At 48.9% G+C, this 22,926-nt stretch overlaps 8 protein-coding genes across 8 annotated transcripts; 4 read left to right on the forward strand and 4 right to left on the reverse strand.

Moving 5' to 3' along the window:
• Positions 1-4,920: 4,920 nt before the first annotated feature.
• On the forward strand, positions 4,921-7,229 carry BKA55DRAFT_561361 (uncharacterized protein). Its single transcript, XM_046192155.1, has one exon. The coding sequence runs from the start codon at positions 5,324-5,326 to the stop codon at positions 6,788-6,790; it is 1,467 nt and encodes a 488-aa protein (XP_046053329.1). The 5' UTR covers positions 4,921-5,323; the 3' UTR covers positions 6,791-7,229.
• Positions 7,230-9,051: 1,822 nt separating this feature from the next.
• On the forward strand, positions 9,052-10,722 carry BKA55DRAFT_504969 (pyridoxal phosphate-dependent transferase; the record flags this gene model as incomplete). Its single annotated transcript, XM_046187149.1, has 2 exons — positions 9,052-9,100; positions 9,254-10,722. 2 exons carry the CDS (start codon positions 9,052-9,054, stop codon positions 10,720-10,722), a joined length of 1,518 nt encoding a protein of 505 aa, XP_046053330.1.
• A 384-nt stretch (positions 10,723-11,106) lies between these two features.
• Positions 11,107-11,436, reverse strand: BKA55DRAFT_687024 (uncharacterized protein; the record flags this gene model as incomplete). The annotated part of the gene is made up of 1 exon (XM_046199008.1): positions 11,107-11,436. The coding sequence occupies one exon, from the start codon at positions 11,434-11,436 to the stop codon at positions 11,107-11,109; it is 330 nt and encodes a 109-aa protein (XP_046053331.1).
• Positions 11,437-12,148: 712 nt separating this feature from the next.
• BKA55DRAFT_505207 (uncharacterized protein) lies at positions 12,149-16,945 on the reverse strand (the record flags this gene model as incomplete). The annotated part of the gene is made up of 3 exons (XM_046187167.1): positions 12,149-13,509; positions 13,691-16,608; positions 16,659-16,945. 3 exons carry the CDS (start codon positions 16,943-16,945, stop codon positions 12,149-12,151), a joined length of 4,566 nt encoding a protein of 1,521 aa, XP_046053332.1.
• A 512-nt stretch (positions 16,946-17,457) lies between these two features.
• On the forward strand, positions 17,458-18,616 carry BKA55DRAFT_687026 (uncharacterized protein; the record flags this gene model as incomplete). The annotated part of the gene is made up of 3 exons (XM_046199009.1): positions 17,458-17,521; positions 17,575-17,900; positions 17,948-18,616. 3 exons carry the CDS (start codon positions 17,458-17,460, stop codon positions 18,614-18,616), a joined length of 1,059 nt encoding a protein of 352 aa, XP_046053333.1.
• Positions 18,617-18,621: 5 nt separating this feature from the next.
• BKA55DRAFT_287617 (Rpp14 family) lies at positions 18,622-19,312 on the reverse strand. Its single transcript, XM_046185531.1, has 2 exons — positions 19,002-19,312; positions 18,622-18,949 (listed from the first exon to the last, which is right to left on the reverse strand). The coding sequence occupies exons 1-2, from the start codon at positions 19,210-19,212 to the stop codon at positions 18,627-18,629; spliced, it is 534 nt and encodes a 177-aa protein (XP_046053334.1). The 5' UTR covers positions 19,213-19,312; the 3' UTR covers positions 18,622-18,626.
• Positions 19,313-19,543: 231 nt separating this feature from the next.
• Positions 19,544-21,634, forward strand: BKA55DRAFT_591597 (uncharacterized protein; the record flags this gene model as incomplete). Its single annotated transcript, XM_046195271.1, has 3 exons — positions 19,544-19,813; positions 19,866-19,944; positions 19,998-21,634. The coding sequence occupies 3 exons, from the start codon at positions 19,544-19,546 to the stop codon at positions 21,632-21,634; spliced, it is 1,986 nt and encodes a 661-aa protein (XP_046053335.1).
• Positions 21,635-21,965: 331 nt separating this feature from the next.
• BKA55DRAFT_504322 (ATP synthase subunit C-domain-containing protein) lies at positions 21,966-22,764 on the reverse strand (the record flags this gene model as incomplete). Its single annotated transcript, XM_046187081.1, has 4 exons — positions 21,966-22,077; positions 22,134-22,442; positions 22,500-22,626; positions 22,707-22,764. The coding sequence occupies 4 exons, from the start codon at positions 22,762-22,764 to the stop codon at positions 21,966-21,968; spliced, it is 606 nt and encodes a 201-aa protein (XP_046053336.1).
• Between the last annotated feature and the right edge of the window lie 162 nt (positions 22,765-22,926).

Genomic DNA, 22,926 nt, shown 5'->3' on the forward strand with positions numbered 1-22,926 from the left:
ATAGCAAGACTCCGAGTTCAGTATACCTGACTGATTGATTGATCAAATAAATTCATTGGGCCGGGACACTTGCCCCCTGACATACCGAAACTGCGACCCTTTACCATAAATTGAATCCGCACTTCATGTTGTCAGGAGATATCGTCATAAGAACTCTCACCTCAGGCTCAAGTTCAGGGTATGTCTCACAGGGTATTGAATTCCGAGACCAAAAAGGAAATTCTCCTCTGGGTACCTCTTTTCAATCGTCTGTCGATTGGCCACGTGAGATCTCTTATGTCTATTTCTACTACATGACATGTTGATGACAATAATGCTGTACGTTTCGCTTTATCTATTACTGAATGGGAAAGGTCTGTTCTGACATGCTCGTCACTGCTTCATTTCTACACAAAAATGTCGGCATATCCAACGTTTATTTACATGTGAATGAATGACAATAAATAATATGTGTAATGACAAGCTTATATCAGTAAATGTAACTCATCTAGCTATAGAATAGCACCTTTATGTCATTGCAGGAGTGTTTATGATTGAAGCTCTGAACGGGCTTCAGAAAAGGGTCTTGTTCAGGGTAGTAAGAGCTTTTGTTGGTCTTCTTTGGAATCATTGCCTGTGAAAAAAAACTGTAAAAGAGTTAATAGTGATTACGAATAGTTGTTCTGATTACAGAATATTCACGTAGTATCCTTTTATGCAGTGAGTGGGTAAAGTGAAGGAATTCTTTTCTTTTTTACCATGTGTCGCCACTGAAACATGAACTGGTGAGAACCTCATTAAATAAGCGGACCGAGTCAAAGACAACCCCACAAGCTCTCAATTTATCACTGATAAGAATCACTAATCAACATCGATAACTGAGCCGCAATTTCACTAACCACCACCGCTGATCAATGTTATCAGATCAACGAAATAAGCCTTTTGCTCGGCAACCGGACATCCACCATCAGCTCCTTCACAAGCCAATGATACAACAGAACCCAAGCCCCGGGATGGCCCTTGGACCCCTAAAACGGTACTTGTCGAGCAAAAAGCTCAGGGCTAGGGCATCTTCATGCACGGCGGCTATATCCATAGTATGTGGGCCGCGGGTGAGCGACGCTTCACCAGATGGAATGAGTTAGAGCCTCATTAGTGCACACGACATGGATGCTGTCAGTGAATGTGTTTCCGGTATCCGGAAAGTGGAAAGATTAGGGGGTTTACGGGTTGATGGAACGAGCGCAAGAGTCAGAGATGGAGAATGGGAAAGAAACTATTTGCCATATAATATCATCATATGGAGCAGTGGCAGTGGAGTGTAAGGTGCTTCCTCGGTATGATGCAGGGCAAGAAACCATCTACGTCTGAGCTTGCGTGTGCCTCCACGAGTGGCTCACAATCTCTTGCCCTGAGCGCGGCAATGTCATGTCGTGATAGAAACGTGGAGAGTGGATCACGATCAAGGTGAAGCCACTCATACCGAGAGTGAGCTGTGCTGAATGAGTTGGCTCTTGGCTTCCTAATTAATGCAAGCCTCGGTGGGTTTACCAGTGGGTCAACGGAAGAAGAGATTTTTTTCAGGTCTGCTGAGCTTAAGTGCAATATCGCTAGGTGTAGCTATCGTGAAGAGGGAAGCAAAGTGTCAATATCGAAATTGAGACCGGTTGAGGGAAAGGTGGATATTCAAGATGAAGAGGTTGGAGGGGATGAAGAAAAAAAGGGGAGAGAGGTGTGAGCCGAGTCAAGGTTTGACTCACCGACTCCAAGATGGAGGCGAAAAGGGTAGGCAGGAGAGAGCAAAAGGTTGAATCGAGGGTTAAAAACACGGAAATGGTGCATGGCAATAGCTATATGGACAGACATTGATGTTGGTTCAACTATCGTGAAGTTGAATCTTGGTGTTTTGGCGTTTCAACGATGATCAACACCTTCAGACCAACAAGACAGTTTGTGCCTGGCCGAAAGGAGAAGGCATGCAAGGGCCATTAGCCAACCAACTGACACGAAGCCGGCTCGGAGACGGTGAGAAGATCGTTTCGGAGACTAGCACCATCTCCAGTTTCTGTTAGTTACAGTAGCTTCAAAACTCTGCATGTAGATGGGCTGTTCCACTTCTGCAGAGCGGCCTGAGCTTCCCCGTGTTATCTTGAAATTTGCTTCTCCCCGCATCTGGGCTTGAATGCTTTGTTCGTGATCTTCTGCCGGTAGCTCAAGAGCCCATATTTACTACGACTGTGATTGTGATGGCAGGATTCTGTTGCGTAAAAGAACAAGTGGGACGTTGAATGTTCCCCAGAGTAAAGATGCACGTCTAGTTGTGAGATTTCCTAATTGATACTCGCGAGTTGGAGACATCTGACGATATCGGACCCTGGCATGGCGAAACGAGAATTTTCCATCCAGCCACGCTTCCTAAATAAGAACACGTTGTTTGCTGTTGCGGTGCGGGACGCCCGTCGAAAATCGGCCATTGGCGGCGGCATCGTGCGGCATCGTGATGGCCTGGACGGTCTCAACTGATGGTGGGAGGGGCAATTGGAGAAAAAGGGAAAAAAGCTGACCGCCAACGAAGGAGAAAGGGATAAGGGAGGGAGGGTAAAGACTGGGGGGGTGTAACGGAGTGGCAAAAACAGTGAGTAACAATAAACACATAACGCCTTGAGGGGAAAGGAAATGAAAATGAAGCCCACGATGCAAAACGAGACGCTGCCACGCAACCATTCGAATCGTGTGCTCGGGGGCCTGCCACCAACGTTGACTCGTGGGGGGCTTCACTAGCTATCCCCAGGCGAAGCGCCCCCATCTCCAAAGCTTATACTGCACTTCTCGTCCTGACAGGGATAGCACTGAGGAGAAAAGGGCTAACGACATCTGCGTGTCGACGAAGACAGAGTCAGACTCAGTAGGGAATGGAGTCAAAGTTAGGAATCGCGGGCGAGCTAGTCCAAAACTCCAGGTTCGAGAACCGGGCACAGACGTAGAAACGGTTAGTTTAAGACTTCGACCCCAGCATTTGCTATCACCAGGCCTTATTGACTCTGATGCACCAGGTCGAAACAGGAATTCCTCATGTAATGGGAATTGTAGTATGCGACTCTCCCCCTCTTGGGCTTTAGACTCTAGAACATCTCACGATGTTCGCCTACGTTTCCGTGGTGTAGCCTGTCCCATATTAGGCACGGAAAGGCGGCAGCTGAAGCAAGCTCTCATTTTCTGACCGCCGGTTTACGGCATGAGAGGGAAAAAAAGACCATCGGCCGGTTGTCCGGAGAGGTGCGATGGGAAATGGAGAGGATGAGGTGTATCAGGTTTCTCGTAAATTTCCGTCCAGATACACCTTTGTTTTTCGGTTAACACCAACCCGTAGAGGTTCATATTCACAATCAGTGGAATTTTCGGTGCATCACAATTGCAAAGGCGAAAACGTGGGGAATCATGAAGTCATGCAACTCCAGTTTCTTCCCCAGTTTGTGTGACTTCACCGTCATCATCAAGAGCCTAATCCAAGGCATCAGGAATTTGGGCCGCGTAAGTGACGTCCCAGATCTCGATAACTGTATTTTGTTCCCAATTTTGTAGGGCGAAAGGAATAGTAGCTCCGGCCTGGAGATGGCTTGAGCTGATGGTGGGAGGAGCTGGGCGAGGGTGAGGGTGAGGCTCTTGGAAGACGGGCCGGCTCACACCAGAAATTGCTAGAACCATGCAATGAGTGCATGGAAAGCATGGAACAAATGGAAAGATGGATGGATGGCTGGAGGTGCCTTGCAGCCTCGTTCCTGACGTGCTTGAGGATGCAGTCAATCATAGCTATGCATTGTGCTATGCCTCGCTATTGTTATGCAATGCTTAATTCTCGTAACCCGATAATGCCGGCCGTGAATCTCCGATTAACTCTCTCTCTCTGGCCACCATCATGACTCTTTTTCGGAGCCTTCCGAACGACATTTCCGATGTTTACTTCAAAGGGATCAATACTGAGATGTTGGACTACAGAGAGATAGTCTAAATCGATTTGAAGATTTCATGTGGTAATTTGGTGGTTCACGGATTCTCATCCGCGCCAAGAACTGTAGCGTCCTACCTTAACCCAAAGTTAATCAAGCAACTCAGGACTTGAAGCCGACTATCGGATGTTTTATTATTAGCCTCTGGGCTGTTGGAGATGGTCACACCCGGCCCAGCTGCAAACGCACAGTCAGGAACAGGATCTGTTGGAGAAGTCGGGAATGAGCAAGACAAGGCAAACAGGGACCCCTTCGGCACTGAAGAGCCTGTAACCACAACTCCACCATCGGCGCTAGTCATGCACGATTTGTCGAACCCCGGTCGAATGGCTCACAAAGCTCGGAAGCCTTTTTCTCAAACCCCCACTTCAATTTTTTTCTTCAGAGCGAGTCGCCCGTGTAAGTGAGAGACTCAGTTAAGGTACCGGTACCGCGATGGAGCTCATCGTGGATATCTTTGAGGTAAGAAGAGAGGGTCTGTTGTTTGATCCAGCTCTTCAAACACGCTCTGGGTGTGTTTCCTCAAGAGCAGTAAAGGTTAGACTTCCGAGGAGGTCAGACCTGGAAAGGGAAACATCGTAACAAAGACTGCAGTCAAGCAATATCGTAGATGTTCAATATTGAAGATGCAAACGCTGTTGTCTTGTCTGTGATCAACAACCCGTGCTCCCATCTTGACCTACTCCAATTCTGAGCCCTTGTTGATGGCTTCTCCAATTCATCACCCCTCCAAAGATGATTTATTTAGAAGCAGAAAAGACTTTTCTCCAACCTTTCCAGATCGCCTCTATGGCTAAAATAGTGGCTGATGATGTGCTTTTGGCTACCATCCAACTCACATTCCTTCCGGCTTTCAAACTTTGGTGGTTGTCGATATGTCAGCCGGGCGTCATATCTGATATTATTAATGAAGCCTACGCCCTATGTCCAGAGAGTAATATTAAAGCACGTCGTCGTCACCATTTCCATCCTCAGGAAATATATAATTACCACGTAGCAGACGAGCTGTTCTTCTCATCACCAAATTACTCTCTCAAGTCTCGACCACGATCTAGCAACTATTGCATGCAGACTTGCGAGACCCAGCAACAAGAGCACGCGCTCCCTGGGTCCCACCAGCCTACAGCGCGCACACCCCTGGCAATCAACGCCCCTCCCCCTGTAAGCACCTCAGCATCCTAGACAGGGCAAGCTCGAGCACGAACCAAAGTAACGGGTACGGTACCGCCGCATTTCTGTTTTTATATAGAATACTATATATATGACTCTGGCCTTGCCCTCCCATCATATCGTCAAATCTCATATCAGTATCATTCTGCTCTTTTGCAATCATCACAATGTCCAACGCTGTATCGGACAACGGACCTCGGTCTACTAGACCCCGTCCTGCCAAATCCGGCATCGACATCAAGCTCGACCAGCACTGGAGCTCAAAGTCGTATACCTCTGGCTCCAAGGTCACAGGAAACGTCATCATCAACACCCAGCGCGATGTTGCCTATGATGGCTTTGACATCTTCTTCACTGGCACTGCCTACACTCGTGTTGACTTTGTCAGCCAATATTCTAGCGCTAACTACGCTTCCCGCCCTTTCATGAAGCTCCGCATGCCCCTCAGCCCGGCAGACTTCCCCAGAAATCGTGTCTTTGAGGCTGGTCGCACATATACCATCCCCTTCAACTTTGTTGTTCCCCACCAGCTTACTCTTAGCGCATGCAACCACCCTGTGGAGCATGAGGGTATCAGGGATCACCACCTTCAGCTCCCTCCTACCATGGGATTTTGGGAGCGCAACGATCAGTCTCCTGACATGGCTCACATCGAGTATGGCATCCGTGCCGTGGCTACCAAGAACAATGAGGAGGAGGGCCGAACTTTACCCCTTGACAGCTTCCACATGGTCAAGGTTCTCCCTGCCATGCCTGAGGATGCCCCTCTTGATATCTGCTCCAAGGATGAGCGCTACTGCCTCTCCAAGACAAAGCCTATCCGCAAGAACCTCTTCTCTACCAAGCAGGGTGAGCTTACCACTACGGCTTCTCAGCCCAGTGCCATCATGCTCTCTGGAAACTTCCTCAACGCCAGCGGTACCAACTTGAAGGTCAACTTCGAGTTTAGCTCTACCTCCAAGGATGTTGCTCCTCCCAAGATCAACTCTGTTAGCGCTAAGCTTCACGCAACCACGTTCTTCAGCAGCGCTCCCATGACGCAACTCCCTAACCTGGGTTCTCGCATCAAGCACCAGAGCACCCCCTCCCTCACTTACTCCACCACTACACCTGTCCCCATGCGACCTGACACCCAGCTCACTTGGGAGGATGAAGCTCCTGGTTCTCGACGGGATTCTGGCTACGACAGTGCTTTCTGGAACGAAGGGGAGACTTCTGAGTCTGATGATGCCCAGCGCAACAAAAAGGCCAGCAAGTACAACGTCCGCCGCTGCGCCACTCTCGATGTTCCCTTCAACCTGCCCACTTCCAACAGCAAGCTCTTCCTCCCTACATTCTACTCGTGCCTCAGCGCCCGCGCTTATATCCTCCACCTCACCCTCTCTGTTGGCCCCATGAACACCAACATCAACCTCAACATCCCCATCCAGGTGGCTGTTGAGAACACCTACGACCACGTCGACGACGACGAGCTTCCTTCTTTCGACGCCGCCATCGCCGAGGCTGAAGAAGCCGATGTCGACCTTCACCTGCAGCCCCGCCTCATGCAGGTTCCCGATGCTCGATTCCAGGGCAACAGCGTGCTCCCTGGCTACGAAGACATGCGAATGCGAGCCCAAGTGGCAGTTGCCTAGATGGTAACAGCTTTTACAACCAAAACAACTTAATATGGATATTAATGGAGGAGGATCTGTTCCAAAAGTTCTTATGATACCACGTTTCCAAAAAGAAGGAGGAGGATAGGAAACTTTTATGACCTTTGTTTATTGCATTACTCAGCGAGGAGTTTTCGAGATTTTTTTCAAAAACGATTCGATTTTCTGTCAAGAATGGTTCTTGGCATTTTTGGAGTTTAGAGGACGTTGCATATACAAGCATTATACAGGGGATGGCATTATTGGGATTACATAAAATGGGAATCGGACACCGCATTCCGAAGCGAGTTTTACTATGTTAGACGTGGAACCACCACATGATCTTTTTTGTTATAGAAGAATATGATAATCTTCCAACATTTGTTTCTTGATGTGATCTGCTGTTCTGGACATTTGTCTCTGGGTGTGAAAACAATTGCATTTTCTTACGTATTAACAACCTCGGACAACACCACAGTCGACTCATCCAAAAGGGCCTCAAAAAGGGACATTCGGAAATGCCGTCGGATGATGAACCACGTGGATGTGATCGGCCGAAACCGCAGTACACACGTACCACTACCAGCAGTGGAATCATTATCGCGTTACATCCGAGACTGTTTTGCTTTCCCATGTTATTGCCGTAGCAATATCATAATCTTCCGCTTTGCAGTATACAGACATGCACTGAAACTTGATTGGCTACAACTGTGGGACAAGGCGGGATCTTGCATACGGGATAGAGCGGAGCGATATCATTGGTAGATTTGGGGGCCTTGAAGAGCTTGCAGTATGATTGAGATTTGGTGGAAAAGCTGCGATAGAGATGGCCGTGTATTTTAGTTTCCAAGTCCATGAGCCTTAGTCAATGTCATTTAGTGATTAATAACTGATGGATATCGAGATTGGCTAGTGAGAAATATTTGCATACATATTTCGCTTTTGACATGATGCTTGAACCTCCTTAGTAGGTGATGAGCTAACGCCTGGGGTCTACAGACTTGCTGTACAAGCTGTAGTTGTTTGGTTTCCAGCGGCGGTTACAAAATAGATGATCACTCAAATGAACAAAGATGGGCGATGCATGATTTGGATCCTGTCACACCTACAAGCGTCTAGTCACCCAATCGCACCTCGTCTCTCGCGAGATCGCCTCGTCTATGCAGGGGCTCAGATCCAGATACCGTCACTATAGAGCAAACAACGCCGCTACAGGTTTCAGCGCGAAGAGCGAGGACATTGTTCTAGAAGCGAGTGTGGTACTACCGATCATATAAGCTTCAGCCTCGAAAGCGGTGTCGAAAGGACAATGCGCGACAAGTTTAGGTGGACAAAGACGACCAAGAAACGTGATTTGGAGCTTATGCGGTTTGCAGGGGCTAGCCACTACACCCAAGGCTTATGGACGTTCTCGCGTCGCCGGTTGTGATGGATGATATTTGCTTTGAGGACAATTTAGAAGGGTTGGCAAAGGTTTGAGTGTACTGTGAGCATGGCCCCTGCTTGGAGGGTTAATATTGTTCAGCGGTTTGGTGGCGTTGCCAAGACATGAGACCGTTGTGCTGGTAATTCAACCTTCGTTAACAGAAACAAGAGTTTCTCGATAACTCTGTTAATACTAATTCCTCAATGAGAGGTTGTAAAGTTAACAATATCTTGCCTTGGGAATGCTTTCAATTGAGTAAGGTCTCCAGCTAAAATGGCATCAAGAACATCGAATTGAACCCGGTGTTCGGGAAAGAAATAAAGATACATCTCACAGCCAATTGCCCGAGAATAGCGTGCATTAGCCCCTCCTGTCACGTCAAATTCAGGATGTCAGCCAAATGAACAATACTAAGACCAAAACCTAGTTCTGAGCCATGTTTGCTCTCTAAAGGACAAGAACACCAGCCCTGTAGAACAAAATTCGAAGATCAACATCAACTAATCAACAAAAAGGTCTTAGTCAACGGAATTGTATGGGTGGAACAATATCAAACCTGGGTTATCATGATGCTCCGGAGATATGGACAATACTAAGGCTAGTAAGAAGAGCAAGGAAGCCTCGGCGCAGGAGCTTCGTTTTTCATGGCGAGATACGATCCTTGAGTCTTCAGAGCGAGTGACTCTATTACTCTGAAGTCAAGTAAGATGGATAGATATAAGTACGGCGATCGTTTGCTGTTTGAGAAAAAACCAGACATCCAGTCTCATCCGCTTCAACCTCTCCACTACCCATCTTCTCCTATATTCACTTCCTTCGACATATAAATCTCATCATGGAAGCTCGAGAGTTCCGTGAGGCTGCCAAGGCGGCAATTGACGAGAGTAAGTCCTTATATCATAATCATAATAACCATCATGACTCCCTTTGAGTCACAATGAAACCTGATTGAACGTCTTCTTCTCGAACTTCCCCTTATAATACCCTCCTATTAGCACTGCCACCTTGGAATGACGAACTCGTACTAAAACTTTCAGTGACCGACTACACCGAAAACGTCGCCGATTATCGCGTTGTCTCGAATGTTAAACCGGGCTACTTACGCCCTCTACTACCCTCCTCTCCGCCAACAGATCCAGAACCATGGTCCGCCATCCACCAAGACATCGAGTCCAAGATCCTCCCAGGCATAACTCACTGGAGTAGCCCTCGCTTCATGGCATTCTTCCCCTGTGCGAGCAGCTATCCAGCCGCTCTGGCAGAGATATATTCCAATGCCTTCAACGGTGCACACTTCAACTGGATCTGCAGTCCTGCTGTCACAGAGCTCGAGACTATAGTCATGGATTGGCTTGCCCAGGCATTGGGGTTGCCTGAGTGTTTTCTCAGTGGAGGGTCCACACATGGTGGCGGCGTGATTCATGGGAGTGTTAGTGAGAGTCTCATTGTCAACATGGCTGCTGCGAGAGATAAGTATCTCGCTGCTGTGACAGCCCATCTCCCTCCTGGTAGTGAAGAGAAGGAGGAGGCGCTTTGGAATCTTCGAAGCAGACTCGTGGCCCTTGGAAGTTCAGGTACACACTCGAGCACTAAAAAGGTCGCTCAAGTTCTTGGTGTTCGCTTTGCTACCATCCCAGTCTCTGAGACCGATGGCTTCTCTCTCACAGGCGAGGCTCTCGCTGTTACTATTGAGACTCTTCGAGCCCGTGGTCTTGAACCATTCTTCCTCACTGCCACTCTTGGCACCACCGATGTCTGCGCTGTGGATGAATTCGAGGGTATTGTCCAAGCTCTAAAGCCAACCTTCGATACACCACGGGATATCTGGGTTCACGTCGACGCCGCGTACGCTGGTGCAGCGCTTGTTCTAGAAGAATACCAACACTTGGCCAAAGCCTTTTCGTCATTCCACTCCATTAGCTTCAGCCCTCATAAGTGGTTTCTTACCACATTCGACTGTACAGCCGTCTGGGTTCGTCATCGATCTTGGCTTATCCAGGCCCTAAGCATCAAGCCTCCTTATCTACGGAATCAATTCAGCGACGATGAGTTAGTCACCGACTACCGCGACTGGCAGATCCCTCTAGGGCGGCGTTTCCGCTCTTTAAAGCTTTGGTTCGTTATGCGAAGTTATGGTATCAGCGGCCTTCAGAAGCATATCCGCAATGGCGTCGACCTGGCGGAAAGCCTTGAAGAAAAGATAGACTCTCGTCGGGACATCTTTTCTATCTTCACACCAGCTCGTTTCGGTCTCATTACAATCCGGATCGATGGCGAGTCCGAGCAGCAGATTAACGACCGCACTGAGGCGGTGTATGAGGCCATCAACGCTGCGGGCAAGTTCTACCTCACCGCCACCGTTGTAAATGACAAGTTTGCTATTCGTGTGTGCACGAGTGTGACAAAGGTAGAAGAACAACATGTCCAGCGAATGTTTGACGTCTTGGTGGAGGCGGCTGAGACTGAGATTGCTAAAGGGCATAAGTGGTTAGAATGTAACTTATAAGTAAATGATTTAGATAATCAAGAACGAGAAACATCATATAACAAGTTATGCGTCGGTGTTGGACGTGCAACGAAAGTCAAGAAATCCTCCCACACTTGAGAATATTCTGATAATAAGGAAGGTAAGTCGGTAGAAGTCCTCGATCTTATATCAAAGAATTTCAGAACTAGACGTCTAGTGGTTCATCTCATAATTCAGCCACAACACCAGAGCATAACTTAAAGGAAAGAGAAACGACTTCTGTTATGGCTCTTGAGCTTCAAGTAACCGTTTTAAGAATGTGACACTGACATCTAAATGCGACCTTTATGCCTCCTATGCTCATCTCCCCGAATTCCCCCAATTCATAATCGTGTACTCATTATCATAACCATTCACCCCCTTTCACCGACTATAGCCCCGACCCCCTCGATAATCATAATCATCATAGTCGTCGTCTGGATACCGACTGCTCGATCGATACCTTCGCCTTCCCCTCTCATTATCCCGGCTTCTACTCCCCCTTCGATCATCGCAGTGCTCGTGCTTCTTCTTGTAGTTATCAAAGTCGTGGCTGAGCCACGTAAAGGCACCAAGGAGGGCGAGAACAATGCCTGGTGTCCAATCGAAGCCGGATTCGCTCTGTTTAACAGGAGGGCCACGGCGGGGAGGAGGTTGGCGACGAGATTGGCGATGGCTCCGGGGAGGCTCTGAGTATGTGTCTCTTCTTCCCATGGTAGTGGCAATCAAATGTGATGTGGCAGTTGAGTGTTAGATGATACTGTGGTGGTTTGCTTGATGATATAATCAAGGATGAGATAGGATGTGAGTCGTATTCAGATGGTCGACGTATGTAAGAGGCTCCAAGAGTAAATCCTAGACATATGTCGTATGTGTCTCTCCCTAGTGAAGATCAAGGGAGTTGCTTGATGTGCCGTATTGTGTCCTGGTTTAGTATCGGTCTTCCATTCACGTAAACTGGTGATATACGAAAAAGCGCAGATTTCACGGTTATAAACTTCCAGCCCCCATTGGAATTAAAGGCCCTGACCCAACCGTTAGACATCTCCGCCACTACTGCCGGCTTGCATCTCCGGGACCACTTAAGCATTAAGGATCGAATGTCATTGCTTACTTCTCAAGTCAAGCTTAACTGGAACAAGGATCATAGTTGGGGGTGACGTGCCAGGGCCCAATTGAAGGACCTGGCCCGAAATGATGTCACCAATATCGTCATTTCTCCTCACTTTCGACACTCTCAAAGCAATTTCTCATCAAAAGAATGCATCTTCACGTAATATTGCAGTACCAAGACCCCATCAGATGATTCTATCTTAGCATTAATATTTGTCTAGATCAGGTCCCGTAGTCTTAAGAATAGACGCCTCTACTCTAACGGAATGCTAAACACTGTAAACGCTTAAAAAGTCTAAGTGAACATGATACATTAGATGCTCGCTCGCCTTGGTGCCATTGTACGTCTCAACGCCTTCTTGGCCTCCGTCTCTTCTACTAAAGGCAAGACTCCTTGCTCTTTCATCTTGTTGAAAAACTCCTGTCCATACTTGTATCCCAGTTGGTACAATTCATCGAATTTGTGGAAGTCAAGAGTTCCATAGTCATCGATTGGTGGACGCATGTAAATGCATCCAGCCATCGTTTTTGCACGTTCCAAAGCATCAACACTCGACACGTATGCCAGTCGTCCTTGAATCTCCGCAAGAGTTGGCGGGTTCGGGTGAGACGAGAATGGGTTCCATCGGTTCACAAAAGCCCATGCACCAGAGAGTGAATCACCATACGTCTGCGGCGTGTCATCGTCCAAAGCACCTACATCAATGGCGAAGATTATGTCAACTCCGAGACCCTTCATGTGCGACACGGTCAAATTGTCAATATAGCCGCCATCCAGTAGCATACTGCCCTCATCGCATAGAGGTGGGAGTAAACCCGCAAGGGACATGGACGCTCTGATATATCTCCACGCGTACCCACTGGTGTGGAATTCCGCTCGACTCTTACTGATATTGGTTGTGTTGCAGTAATATTCGAGCCAGAAATCTTCCATCTGCGTGTCGCCTAAAGCCTTGAAGATACCACGGTTGAACTCGTGTCCTGTAGTGTAAGATGCAGAGGGATACGTCAGATCAAGAGCAAACCGCCATAGACTGGCCATTCGCCCAGCAAATTTCTTGGCAAATCCAAACATAGGCACGACATCAGCATGCCGGGCGTACAGAGCGCCAACGAAGGCACCGATCGAAGTACCTCCAACGAGATCGATCGGAATTCCAGCTTCTTCCATGGCTCGGATGATACCAATTTGTGTGATGCCTCGAGCACCGCCTCCACCAAGAACAAGTCCAATGGATTTACCACATAGTCGTCGTGCCAGGCGATGAAAATCACCCTTATAAGGCGAATCGGGTGAGTAGTACGGCGTATGGTGCACCTTGCGAGATGTGTATTTTTGAATTTCGGCCTGGAGGACCTGAACACGTTCTTTGAGAGCTTGACCAAGTTTCTTGGGAGCATGGACTGGCATCTCGTTTGTTCTGAAAGCCATTTGAATATGGCAGTGGCCACCATTGATCCACATACGGTTTTGCAGCCAAGCTCGAGTCAGCCCAGGCCGTGAATAACGCTCAGCATGTAGCAAAACCAGAACCTTTCTAGCGGTAGATTTCATGCCAAGCATAAAGCGTTCGTATTCGCCAATAGCTGGTGATCCTTCGGCAAGACCCACCAAAAGGATGCTGTCAGCTTGCGTGATACAAGTCTGTGTCCATGGCGAGTTGACGTTCGTATCTAGAGCCAACATGTTAGCTCGAGGCTCTCGTCTGAAAGTCCAGAAAGTATGTTGTAATGGGAATAAGTCAGGAAAAAATTAGAGTTAATAGAACCAACATCGGCTTTGCCTCTGGAGTCTATGTGTGATCTTATCATCATAAAAGGAATGGCTGAAGAAAGAAAACAAGTTACTGCTTACCTGCAACATAGACAACCAGACCATACTTCTCTTCCAGATCAGCAAGATATTGAGAAAGTCTGAGCTTTCCCATTTTGTTGAACGCATGCTTGCCAAGATGGTTAAGAATAGCAGCCTGGTTGAGAGATGTGGCCCCATTAGCTGGACCGACTTGGGCCAGGGCATTCATGAGGCGGTTTCCAAACTCGACAACAGGTACACCTGCGGTAACAGGCAAGATTGCTACAGTTCGCAGATTCATGTTGGACTTGCGCATTAATGTTTTTGGGTTCGTACTGGCATCCTTGTACGAGAACTTGGAAGTCTCATCAACGATTGCCCTCATCCGTGATGCAATGATCTTTGAAATCTTGATGGTGATATTCGGATGCTCCTGTGCCAAGCTGTTGAAGAGTGTTCGGGGGAATTTCACCAACTCCGTATCTCGAATAGCGTGCAGAGTCCCTGGACGAGCAGTTTCTGTAAGCACCTCCAGCTCACCGACACTGTCACCTTGTCCGAATTCGGCCAGAGCCGTTACGCCACCACTGCCGCCCTTTCGCTCCTGAACCAAACGAAGGCGACCGTTGAGGACGATATAAATCGCCTCACTTTCATCACCCTCATGGAATAGCACCTGCCCTGCGTTGACTTGAACCCATTCCAGAGCAAAGTCAATATGTAAAATCAGGCGGGGCAAGATGTTGGTCAGCCTCTTGGCCATGGTGAGGAGGACAATTGGATAACGGTCGACGATCCGCTCCAGCGAAGCGCGAGGCAAGAAGCCGACATAGACATCCGTCTTGGCCACTACATCAATGAAAGACCGGTATGAAGACACGCTTCCGATGTAGCCAGCAAGCCCACCAGGTTTGACCAAGGCAATGCTGCGACGAGACTTTTTCGATGTTGATTGCTGTGTCTCGGCTTGATCTCTTGCAGCTTCGGTGCGAGCCAGATTGGGGAAAGAACCCATTTCAGAAGGATCTGGGGATGAAGGATCTGGTTGTGATGAACCGAATCCATTAGATTGTAAGATGTTGTGGGCATCTGCCTCACCAGTTGTACCAATATCCAAGAACCCATCGACAACATAGTACAAACCAGGGTTCCGCTCTCCTTGCTCTACAAGAACAGAGCCTTTGGGGAAGAAGACGATCTCAACCTCATCCTTCATGTCGCTGGCAAGGCCCTGAGCACTCACAGGAGCATGCAAAGCGGTTCCTCCAGAAGTCACTGACTCAGTTTCGCCGTCAACAGAACCATCGTAAGGAGGCATGAAACCGAAGGCATTGCTTTGGCTGTAAAACTTTGATCGTCGATGGTCATATGACACGAGTCTGGGAGAGCCTTCCATGGACTCGGGCTCGCGGGACGCGCTCCCGTTGGCATCAAGCCCAAGTGACTTGAACATGCACTCCAAAATAGAAGCACGGAAGAGATTGTCTTCGTCCACAGTTTCTCGTGGATCCATCGTCATGCGACCAAGCCTCCTTGAATCAAAAGGATCATTGAAAAACCTATCATCCTTTGGATTCGCGCCCTGGTGTCTCATCGAGGCCCCGGAAACGGATCGTTGGTCCGCCGGTGAGATACGCGAAGTCCCTCGAGCTAACTGAATATTAGACAGCAGATCTCCAGGACTTGGAGTGTGGGGAGAAGTTCTTTCGCGAGGTGGCGCAATAGTGCTTGTGACAACCGAAGTCGACCGCAGTTTGGTCATTGATTGCAGCATAGCCTCTTTCCGAAGAGTTGTGCTTGACCTTCGCCGATGAGTTGAGGCCGAGTTGTGCAATGCAATACCCTTCGTGTCATCATCTTCGTCTGTACGTTCCCTCTCCCGCTTGAACTTCTCCTTGAGGCGTTCTAGAGCATCACCCCGCAGGATATTGGGGAGCTGGCATACCGTATACTTGATCATGCTCTTCTCTGTCTGCAGGACTTCGCTAGTCAAGCCGAGATAGTTGAATGCTTGCGCAAGCGTGACTCTCTGGAATCTTGAGAGAATAACATGAACAATGTGTGCGGTTGCCTTGGGGTAGATCTTGATGAGCCTTCTGAATGCACTTGCTGGGATGATGGCAATTGTTGTATCAACTGTAGCACGAGCAATAATGTCTGGGTGAGCCGAGCCAGATGTTGCCCTTGTTGGCAAGGGCGGCCTAGTAGGTGGAGGTGTCTCGCCATCCAATGACATGGCAGGAATCGCAGCCTGATCAGTTTCCAAGCCAGAAACACCAAGGCCTTCGGGTTTCTTCTCATCCGTCTCAGTATCATTCCGGGAATGAGGTGTGCCTGGCATGGACATGTTGACATCCGAAGGGACACGTCGAAGATGAGGCTTTTCGAAAGTCGGGTGTTTGAGGCCGCTGCTTTTGGCAGGATGTAGAGAGGGGTCCTCCTGATCATCATTAGGTCGTAGCCTAACATCCTCTGTAAACAGAGACATGATTGAGAACAAGGATGACATAGGTGCACCATTCCGAACTTCTGTCAGAAGCTGGTAGGTTTGTTGACCAGGAGCGATATCGTCCTCATCGGACGAGTCCAGGTCAAGATGTCCTCGAGAGGCGGCTGCTGCGCGTGGGCTTCGGTTTGATTTGACAAAGATCTCTACCAAGCCATCGACGACGATACAGAAGCCTTTTTCTTCTTCGAGGTTGATGGTCTCTCCAGCAATAAGTTTCCTCGTTTGCATGCTCCGAGTCAACTCATGAAAGACAGGTCGTTCCAGGTAACCGAAGATCTTGATGGCACTCAAGAACTCGTCCAGGTAGTTTGCCAACCCAGACTTAGTACCACCTTCGTGAGTGTCTGGAAAGAGATCGATGTCCGGCTCTTTGCGCTGAGGCTCTGGTGGCAGACGGGAGTACATGTTCAGGATGCGATACCTGACAACCCAACTGACGGCCGACACGACCGCTACCATGATAAACATCCTACAGGCGTGTTAATATTACGAAGCAAACGAGATTATTGGCAAACATACAGTGTAGTAGCGTTCATGGTAACAGTCCAGCTTGTTGAGAACAAGTGGAATAGAAAGGAAGGGACATTGATAGTCGCAATTCGAATGACCCAATAAAGAATTGTGGAAGTGATGTGAAGAAGAAACCATATCAGCCACCCAAAGAGGCCAAACCAGGTGTAAGGCTCATGGGCGGTGACAGCAGGCATGGTGCTCACGATAGAGGGAGAGGAGCTGCTGAGGGCATGGGCGACAGTCTCAGCGACGTCGCCGGCCATTTGGGCGGCATTTGACGGATCAGATGCCATGGCTGGTTATGAGGCTGCTGCGCATCATACCGTAGCATCCTGTAGAAAAAAAGAGCCGCATGGAAGCGGAGGGAGAGTTTTGGAGCAAGGGAGAAAATTGGAGGTAGAGGTTTTATGAGCATGGGAAAGGAAAAAAGAGCGTGGCTGCTTCTGCGCGTGAGAGCTTTTAGCTTGTGATCGGTGCGGAGCTGCAGGGGAGCTCAGGTGCCGAGGATTGGCCGGTTAAGGCCCCACTTCACTGAGTGACGGTGGGTGAGCCGCTGAATTTGTTCCGCTTGGGTAGGTGTGGTGGAGGGGCTGCCCGTTGGTGCCGTCACCTTGTGCATCTGCTTGGATAAGCCATCACTATTCTTTTCTCTAGATATAACGATCGCGATTCCCAGGTCGATTTATTTGGTGCATAAAACAGACGGTAATAGCCTGTTTTGTCTTGTGCCAAGCTGCTACATCCCACAGTTGCATCTCACTTGATCATGCGCTCTTGAGCTCGGCACCCTACGACAGCCTCTCAGATGCCCTTTGCGCAACTCGTCGTCGGCAGCCCAGGCTCTGGAAAGAGTACCTACTGCGATGGCAGTAAGTTCTGCAAGAGACTGAATCTTCCTGTAACTGTATACTGACTGATATAGTGCACCAGTTCCTGGGCGCCATCGGGCGAGCCTGTTCAGTCGTAAATCTCGATCCTGCCAATGACCATACAAACTATCCTGCGGCACTCGATATTCGCAACCTAGTGAAACTCGAAGAAATTATGAAAGATGACAAGCTGGGACCTAATGGTGGCATTTTATATGCCCTTGAAGAACTGGAACATAATTTTGAGTGGTTGGAAGAGGGACTGAAAGAATTTAGCGAAGACTACATTCTTTTCGACTGCCCGGGACAGGTGGAACTATACACACACCACAACTCCCTACGGAATATCTTCTATAAACTCCAGAAGATTGGATACAGGGTTGGTAGCTTCCTCTCTACGGAAACGTAGCGACTAACCGTTGATAGCTTGTCTGCGTCCACCTCTCGGATTCTTTCTGCCTGACGCAACCCTCGCTATACGTATCGAACGTCCTCCTTTCCCTCCGAGCCATGATCCAGATGGATATGCCACATATAAACATACTCTCAAAGATCGACAAAGTCTCCGAGTACGACGAGCTTCCGTTCAATCTCGACTATTATACAGATGTGGACGACTTGACGTATTTGACACCCCATCTCGAATCAGAATCGCCCGCTTTGAGGAGCGAAAAGTTTGGTAAGCTCAATGAAGCTATCGCAAATTTGATCGAAAGCTACGGCCTGGTGCGTTACGAGGTCCTGGCCGTCGAAAATAAGAAAAGCATGATGCACATTCTTCGTGTCATTGATCGTGCCGGTGGATACGTCTTTGGGGGTGCTGAAGGTGCCAATGATACAGTGTGGGCGGTCGCCATGAGGAGTGAGTCGTCTATGCTAGAGGTGCAGGATATCCAGGAGCGTTGGATTGATCAAAAGGTGGAATATGACCAAATAGAACGTGAGGCCGAGGAAGAGCAGGCTCGCATTCAAGAGGAACAAGCCATGGAGCTGGACCAAAGCGAACCATTTGCTCCAGCAGGCGGAATGGACCCCGACTTTGGAGATATGACAGTTCCAAAGGACAGTGGGATCAAGGTAGTTAGAAAGAAATGATACCCGTTCATCAATCCGCATCATCCATTTCTTCATCACTCGACGCGTCGTTGATGTCGATAACCATTCCGTCCTGATTACGCAGAGAAAGGCTGTGAGAAGATTGGGAGTCCGTATCCTCCTTTGCAGCAAGGATGAGTCTCTTGGCCTGGCGAATAGCTTCTTCCTCAGCTTTGCGAATTGTACCACTGACGCGTACAACACGAAAGATACACGGCCTGCCGTCTTTGACGGGAACGTGATCCATAAAGGTCAGTGTTGACCAGAGCATTTGATAGTGAGCCCTTGAACATCGTAGGATGAAAGTTGAGGTTGCCAGGGATAAGTATTTTACTAGACATGTTAGAAATGCGACGCGGTTAGAAGCAAACAGCAAAATGCTCACCTGAGCAGCTCATCAAAGCTCCAGATCCACAGTCGCCATAAAGCGACGCGACTTCAGCTCTGATACCCCTGATGAGTGCGCCAGGAGTGAGCTTTTCGATTGTTGGCTGGTGATTAAGAACGAAGTCTGGCAAATCTGATTTTGCAGCCTTTGCAGGGTCTGGCAGGTAAACAATGTTGACAAGGAGATATCTTTCCTTTATGCGCACCATTTTGAGGAAGCGGCGGTGAAAAATCGAGTGATGTTGTTGTAGATGTTGACGAATAAAAGAAGTTGAACCAAAGCTTGTGACTGAAGAAGTTGACTTGCATCTCTGTGGAAGTTTGGCGGCTTCGGGGTCTGCCCCACTAAGACCGGGGCGGTCCAGCGGGGCCGTAGACGAGGGAGCTTCCCCGCCGTCATCAGTTGATGAACTCAATTATTATATTTGCTCATTTCTCCCTGCAAGAGCTATATCCTTTGATAACTATACCTCAGTATTGATATTGTTATTCTATGAAACGGAGTTCTTCATAAATTGTCACTCAATTGTCGCAAAAACCATGGCTTCCGGTCCCTTGAAGGCGGCTCTTCTTATCGTCTCAACGACAGCAGCCAAAGACGCTTCTGCTGATGCTTCAGGACCTATCCTTGCCCAAGTACTGAAAGATGAAGGTGATGAAAAGTGGGAGGTTCAAGATACGAAGATTGTCTCAGACGATGTACTCGCTATCCAACGACAGATAACTGCCTGGACCGACGGTCCTGATAGTGTCAACCTCGTTGTGACTACTGGCGGAACTGGTTTTGCTACTGGAGACTCTACCCCAGAAGTCAGCACTCTATATGGGCTTTTATGAACAATCTAAGGCTAATAGTATCTAGGCAGTCACTCCCTTACTGCATAAGCAAGCCCCAGGCCTCGTTCATGGCATGTTAGCAGCCTCTCTCACAGTAACACCCTGTAAGTGATATCGCTTCCAATATCGTACCAGATAGTCCTAACAAGATCGATAGTTGCAATGATGTCACGTCCAGCAGCAGGGGTCCGCAACTCGTCCATCATTGTGACCTTACCTGGCTCGCCTAAAGGCGCAAAGGAGAACCTCCAAGCCATCGTTAAGACACTACCCCATGCCTGTATCCAGGCTAAAGGTGGCAACTCCAGAGCTATTCACTCTGGTGGAATCAAGAAACTGGAAGCTGAAGCAGGCCTTACAGGTGGAGATGCTCAGCCTGCACCTGCTGGTGGATGTGGTCATCATCACCACGGCCATGGAAATCTCGTGAGACACACAAAGTCCGGTACTACTCTCTCTAATGATCCTGCACTTGGGCCTTCTCGTAGATATCGAGAATCACCCTACCCCATGCTACCAGTCGAAGAAGCCCTGTCGTTGATCGAAGAGCATACCCCCGAACCCGAGGCTATCACAGCACCAGTTAATCAGTCCATCATCAACTCAGTTCTAGCTGAGGACGTCAAGGCCAGAGAGAATGTTCCGGCCTTCCGCGCCAGTATCGTGGATGGCTACGCTGTTGTGGCCCCTAAAGACGGCCAGCTGAACGGCGTCTTCCCTGTAACAGCCATATCTCATGCTTCACCTGGCGAGATCGGGGCTCTGAATGAGGGAGAGTTGGCTAGAATCACCACCGGAGCCCCTCTGCCTCCTGGTGCCACGACTGTTGTTATGGTCGAGGATACTATCCTCAAAACAATGTCAGAGGACGGTAAAGAGGAGAAGGAAGTTGAAATTCAAGTCGATGGGGTAAAGGAGGGTGAAAACATCCGCGAAGTTGGTAGTGATGTCAAAGAAGGAACTGTCATTCTCAACAAGGGAGAGACTATCAGCGGCGTTGGCGGTGAGATCGGTCTTCTCGCTTCTGTGGGAGTCTCAGAGGCAAAGGTCTACCGTCGTCCTGTGATAGCCGTATTATCCACTGGTGATGAGATCGTCGAGTACAACCGCCCAGGTGATCTGAAACTTGGCGAAGTCCGCGACACCAATCGAATTACTCTCATGTCCGCAGCGAAAGAATGGGGCTATGAAGTTATCGATCTCGGTATTGCTAGTGACAAGCCCGGTACTTTGGAGGAGACGCTCCGTGATGGACTCAGACGTGCAGATTTGCTCATCACCACTGGTGGTGTCTCTATGGGCGAGCTCGATCTCCTCAAACCAACGATTGAGCGTTCTCTTGGCGGCACTATTCACTTCGGGCGTGTTGCTATGAAGCCTGGAAAACCAACCACCTTTGCCACAGTTCCTGTCAAGGACAATTCGGGCCAGCGTGTTACCAAGACCATCTTCTCACTTCCTGGCAACCCAGCGTCGGCTCTGGTTACTTTCCATTTGTTTGTGCTTCCTTCGCTGCACAAATTGTCTGGCGCCTCAACTAAGGGCCTCCCAAGGGTACCTGCTGTCATCTCGCACGACTTCCCCTTAGACCCTAGACCCGAGTATCACCGCGCCGCGGTTACCGTTGGAAAGGATGGGCTCCTCTCAGCTACAAGTACCGGAGGGCAACGCAGCTCCAAGGTTGGAAGCTTGAGGTCAGCTAACGCCTTGGTCATTTTGCCAAGTGGAAAGGGGAAACTGGAGAAGGGGTCAAAGGTTGAGGTTTTGCTATTGAGCGCTGTGCAGGCTGCTTAGAAGCCGATCATACTGCGCAATATACAAGTCTTCCAGCCAATAATGAGCTGCAACCAAACATACAATGCACACGCCTGCATCAAAAGCTAATCTTGAGTAACATATAATTCAAATCTCATCGTGATGTACACTTCCACCTCAAAATGATACTGGTACTGGTACTGGTACAGGTACAGCCAAAACACGTCCTCCCAAACCAATCTTCCAAACGCCTGACCAAATATTATTGGCGCAATGCATGCACGCGCTCCGTCTCTTTTGAACACACAAGGTGATGCCGTCGGTAAACCCGTCGGACTTGATGTCTAAGGTTAATGGATAGGTGGAAGACTTATTTCTTCTCGCCGAAGGCAGGGGCCTTGCTAGAGACCAGAAGACCGATGATCAGACCGAACAGGCCAAGCACCGAGCTGAAAATCTCTATGACCAGAATCTTGACAAAGCTTAAGACATGTAAGTAATTTGTCTAAGTTATGACCAAGTTAGGTAGATGACGTACAGTGAGGGATCGGCAGCATCGGCCAGAGCAGCACCACTTCCGTTGATACCAACGGCAACACCGCAGACAAGGTTGCACATGCCGACGGTGAGACCAGACCAGAAGAGTGCATATCCAGTGTAGTAGGAGTTGGCGGAGTAGAGCTCAGCTCCAGAGACGTTCTCGACCTTTTGCGAGAAGACGATAGCCATGATGACACCGTAGATGGCGACAACTTCACAGAAGATAATGGAAATCAAGTTCTTGGTTCGGATGCGAGGGGCCTTAACACCACCTCCGAGAATCGACGAGCCGGTAATGAAGATGCCCCTGGAGATAATGTGTCAGAGCTGTGATGTAAGAATTGTTGTCTGAGGCTATACGCACCATGCAGCACCAACAACAGAGAGACCGATGCAAAGCGCGATTCCTAGAGTAGCCCATGTATAAGGCGAAACAGATTCGAGAAACGCGCCGACATCGAAGGACTCGCCGCTTCCGGTGAAGAGCATGTCTATACGACAGCATCATGGTCAGTAAAAGTACACTAGAGCCTCCAAGTATCAACGTCTCTAGGGAACGGGTTTCGCGTACAAGCTCCAACGATGGTCAAGAACGACCCAATGCCGCCCACTCCATAGTATAGACTCATTGCGACGGTATTCGAATTGTTATCTCGACGATCCGGGGGTTGATATGTTGGCGATGGTGGGCGTCGGGTCGGATGAAGATGGCTTATTCTGAGCTTGAAGGAGCTCCTGTTTCAAGGTACCTCGAAGCTGCGATGCGTGTCCAGCAAGCAGGCAACTGGAAT

Source organism: Fusarium redolens (genome assembly GCF_020744475.1).
Source record: "Fusarium redolens strain MPI-CAGE-AT-0023 chromosome Unknown BKA55scaffold_4, whole genome shotgun sequence".
Lineage (NCBI taxonomy): Eukaryota > Fungi > Ascomycota > Sordariomycetes > Hypocreales > Nectriaceae > Fusarium > Fusarium redolens.

Excerpts from the sequence above, each read along its gene's own strand:
- BKA55DRAFT_561361 (XM_046192155.1), top strand. The coding sequence starts at position 5,324 with ATGTCCAACGCTGTATCGGACAACGGACCTCGGTCTACTAGACCCCGT.
- BKA55DRAFT_287617 (XM_046185531.1), bottom strand. The coding sequence starts at position 19,212 with ATGGTGCGCATAAAGGAAAGATATCTCCTTGTCAACATTGTTTACCTG. Across the intron at positions 18,950-19,001 it reads AGCTTTGATGAGCTGCTCAG|TAAAATACTTATCCCTGGCA; the intron begins GTGAGCATTTTG and ends TAACATGTCTAG.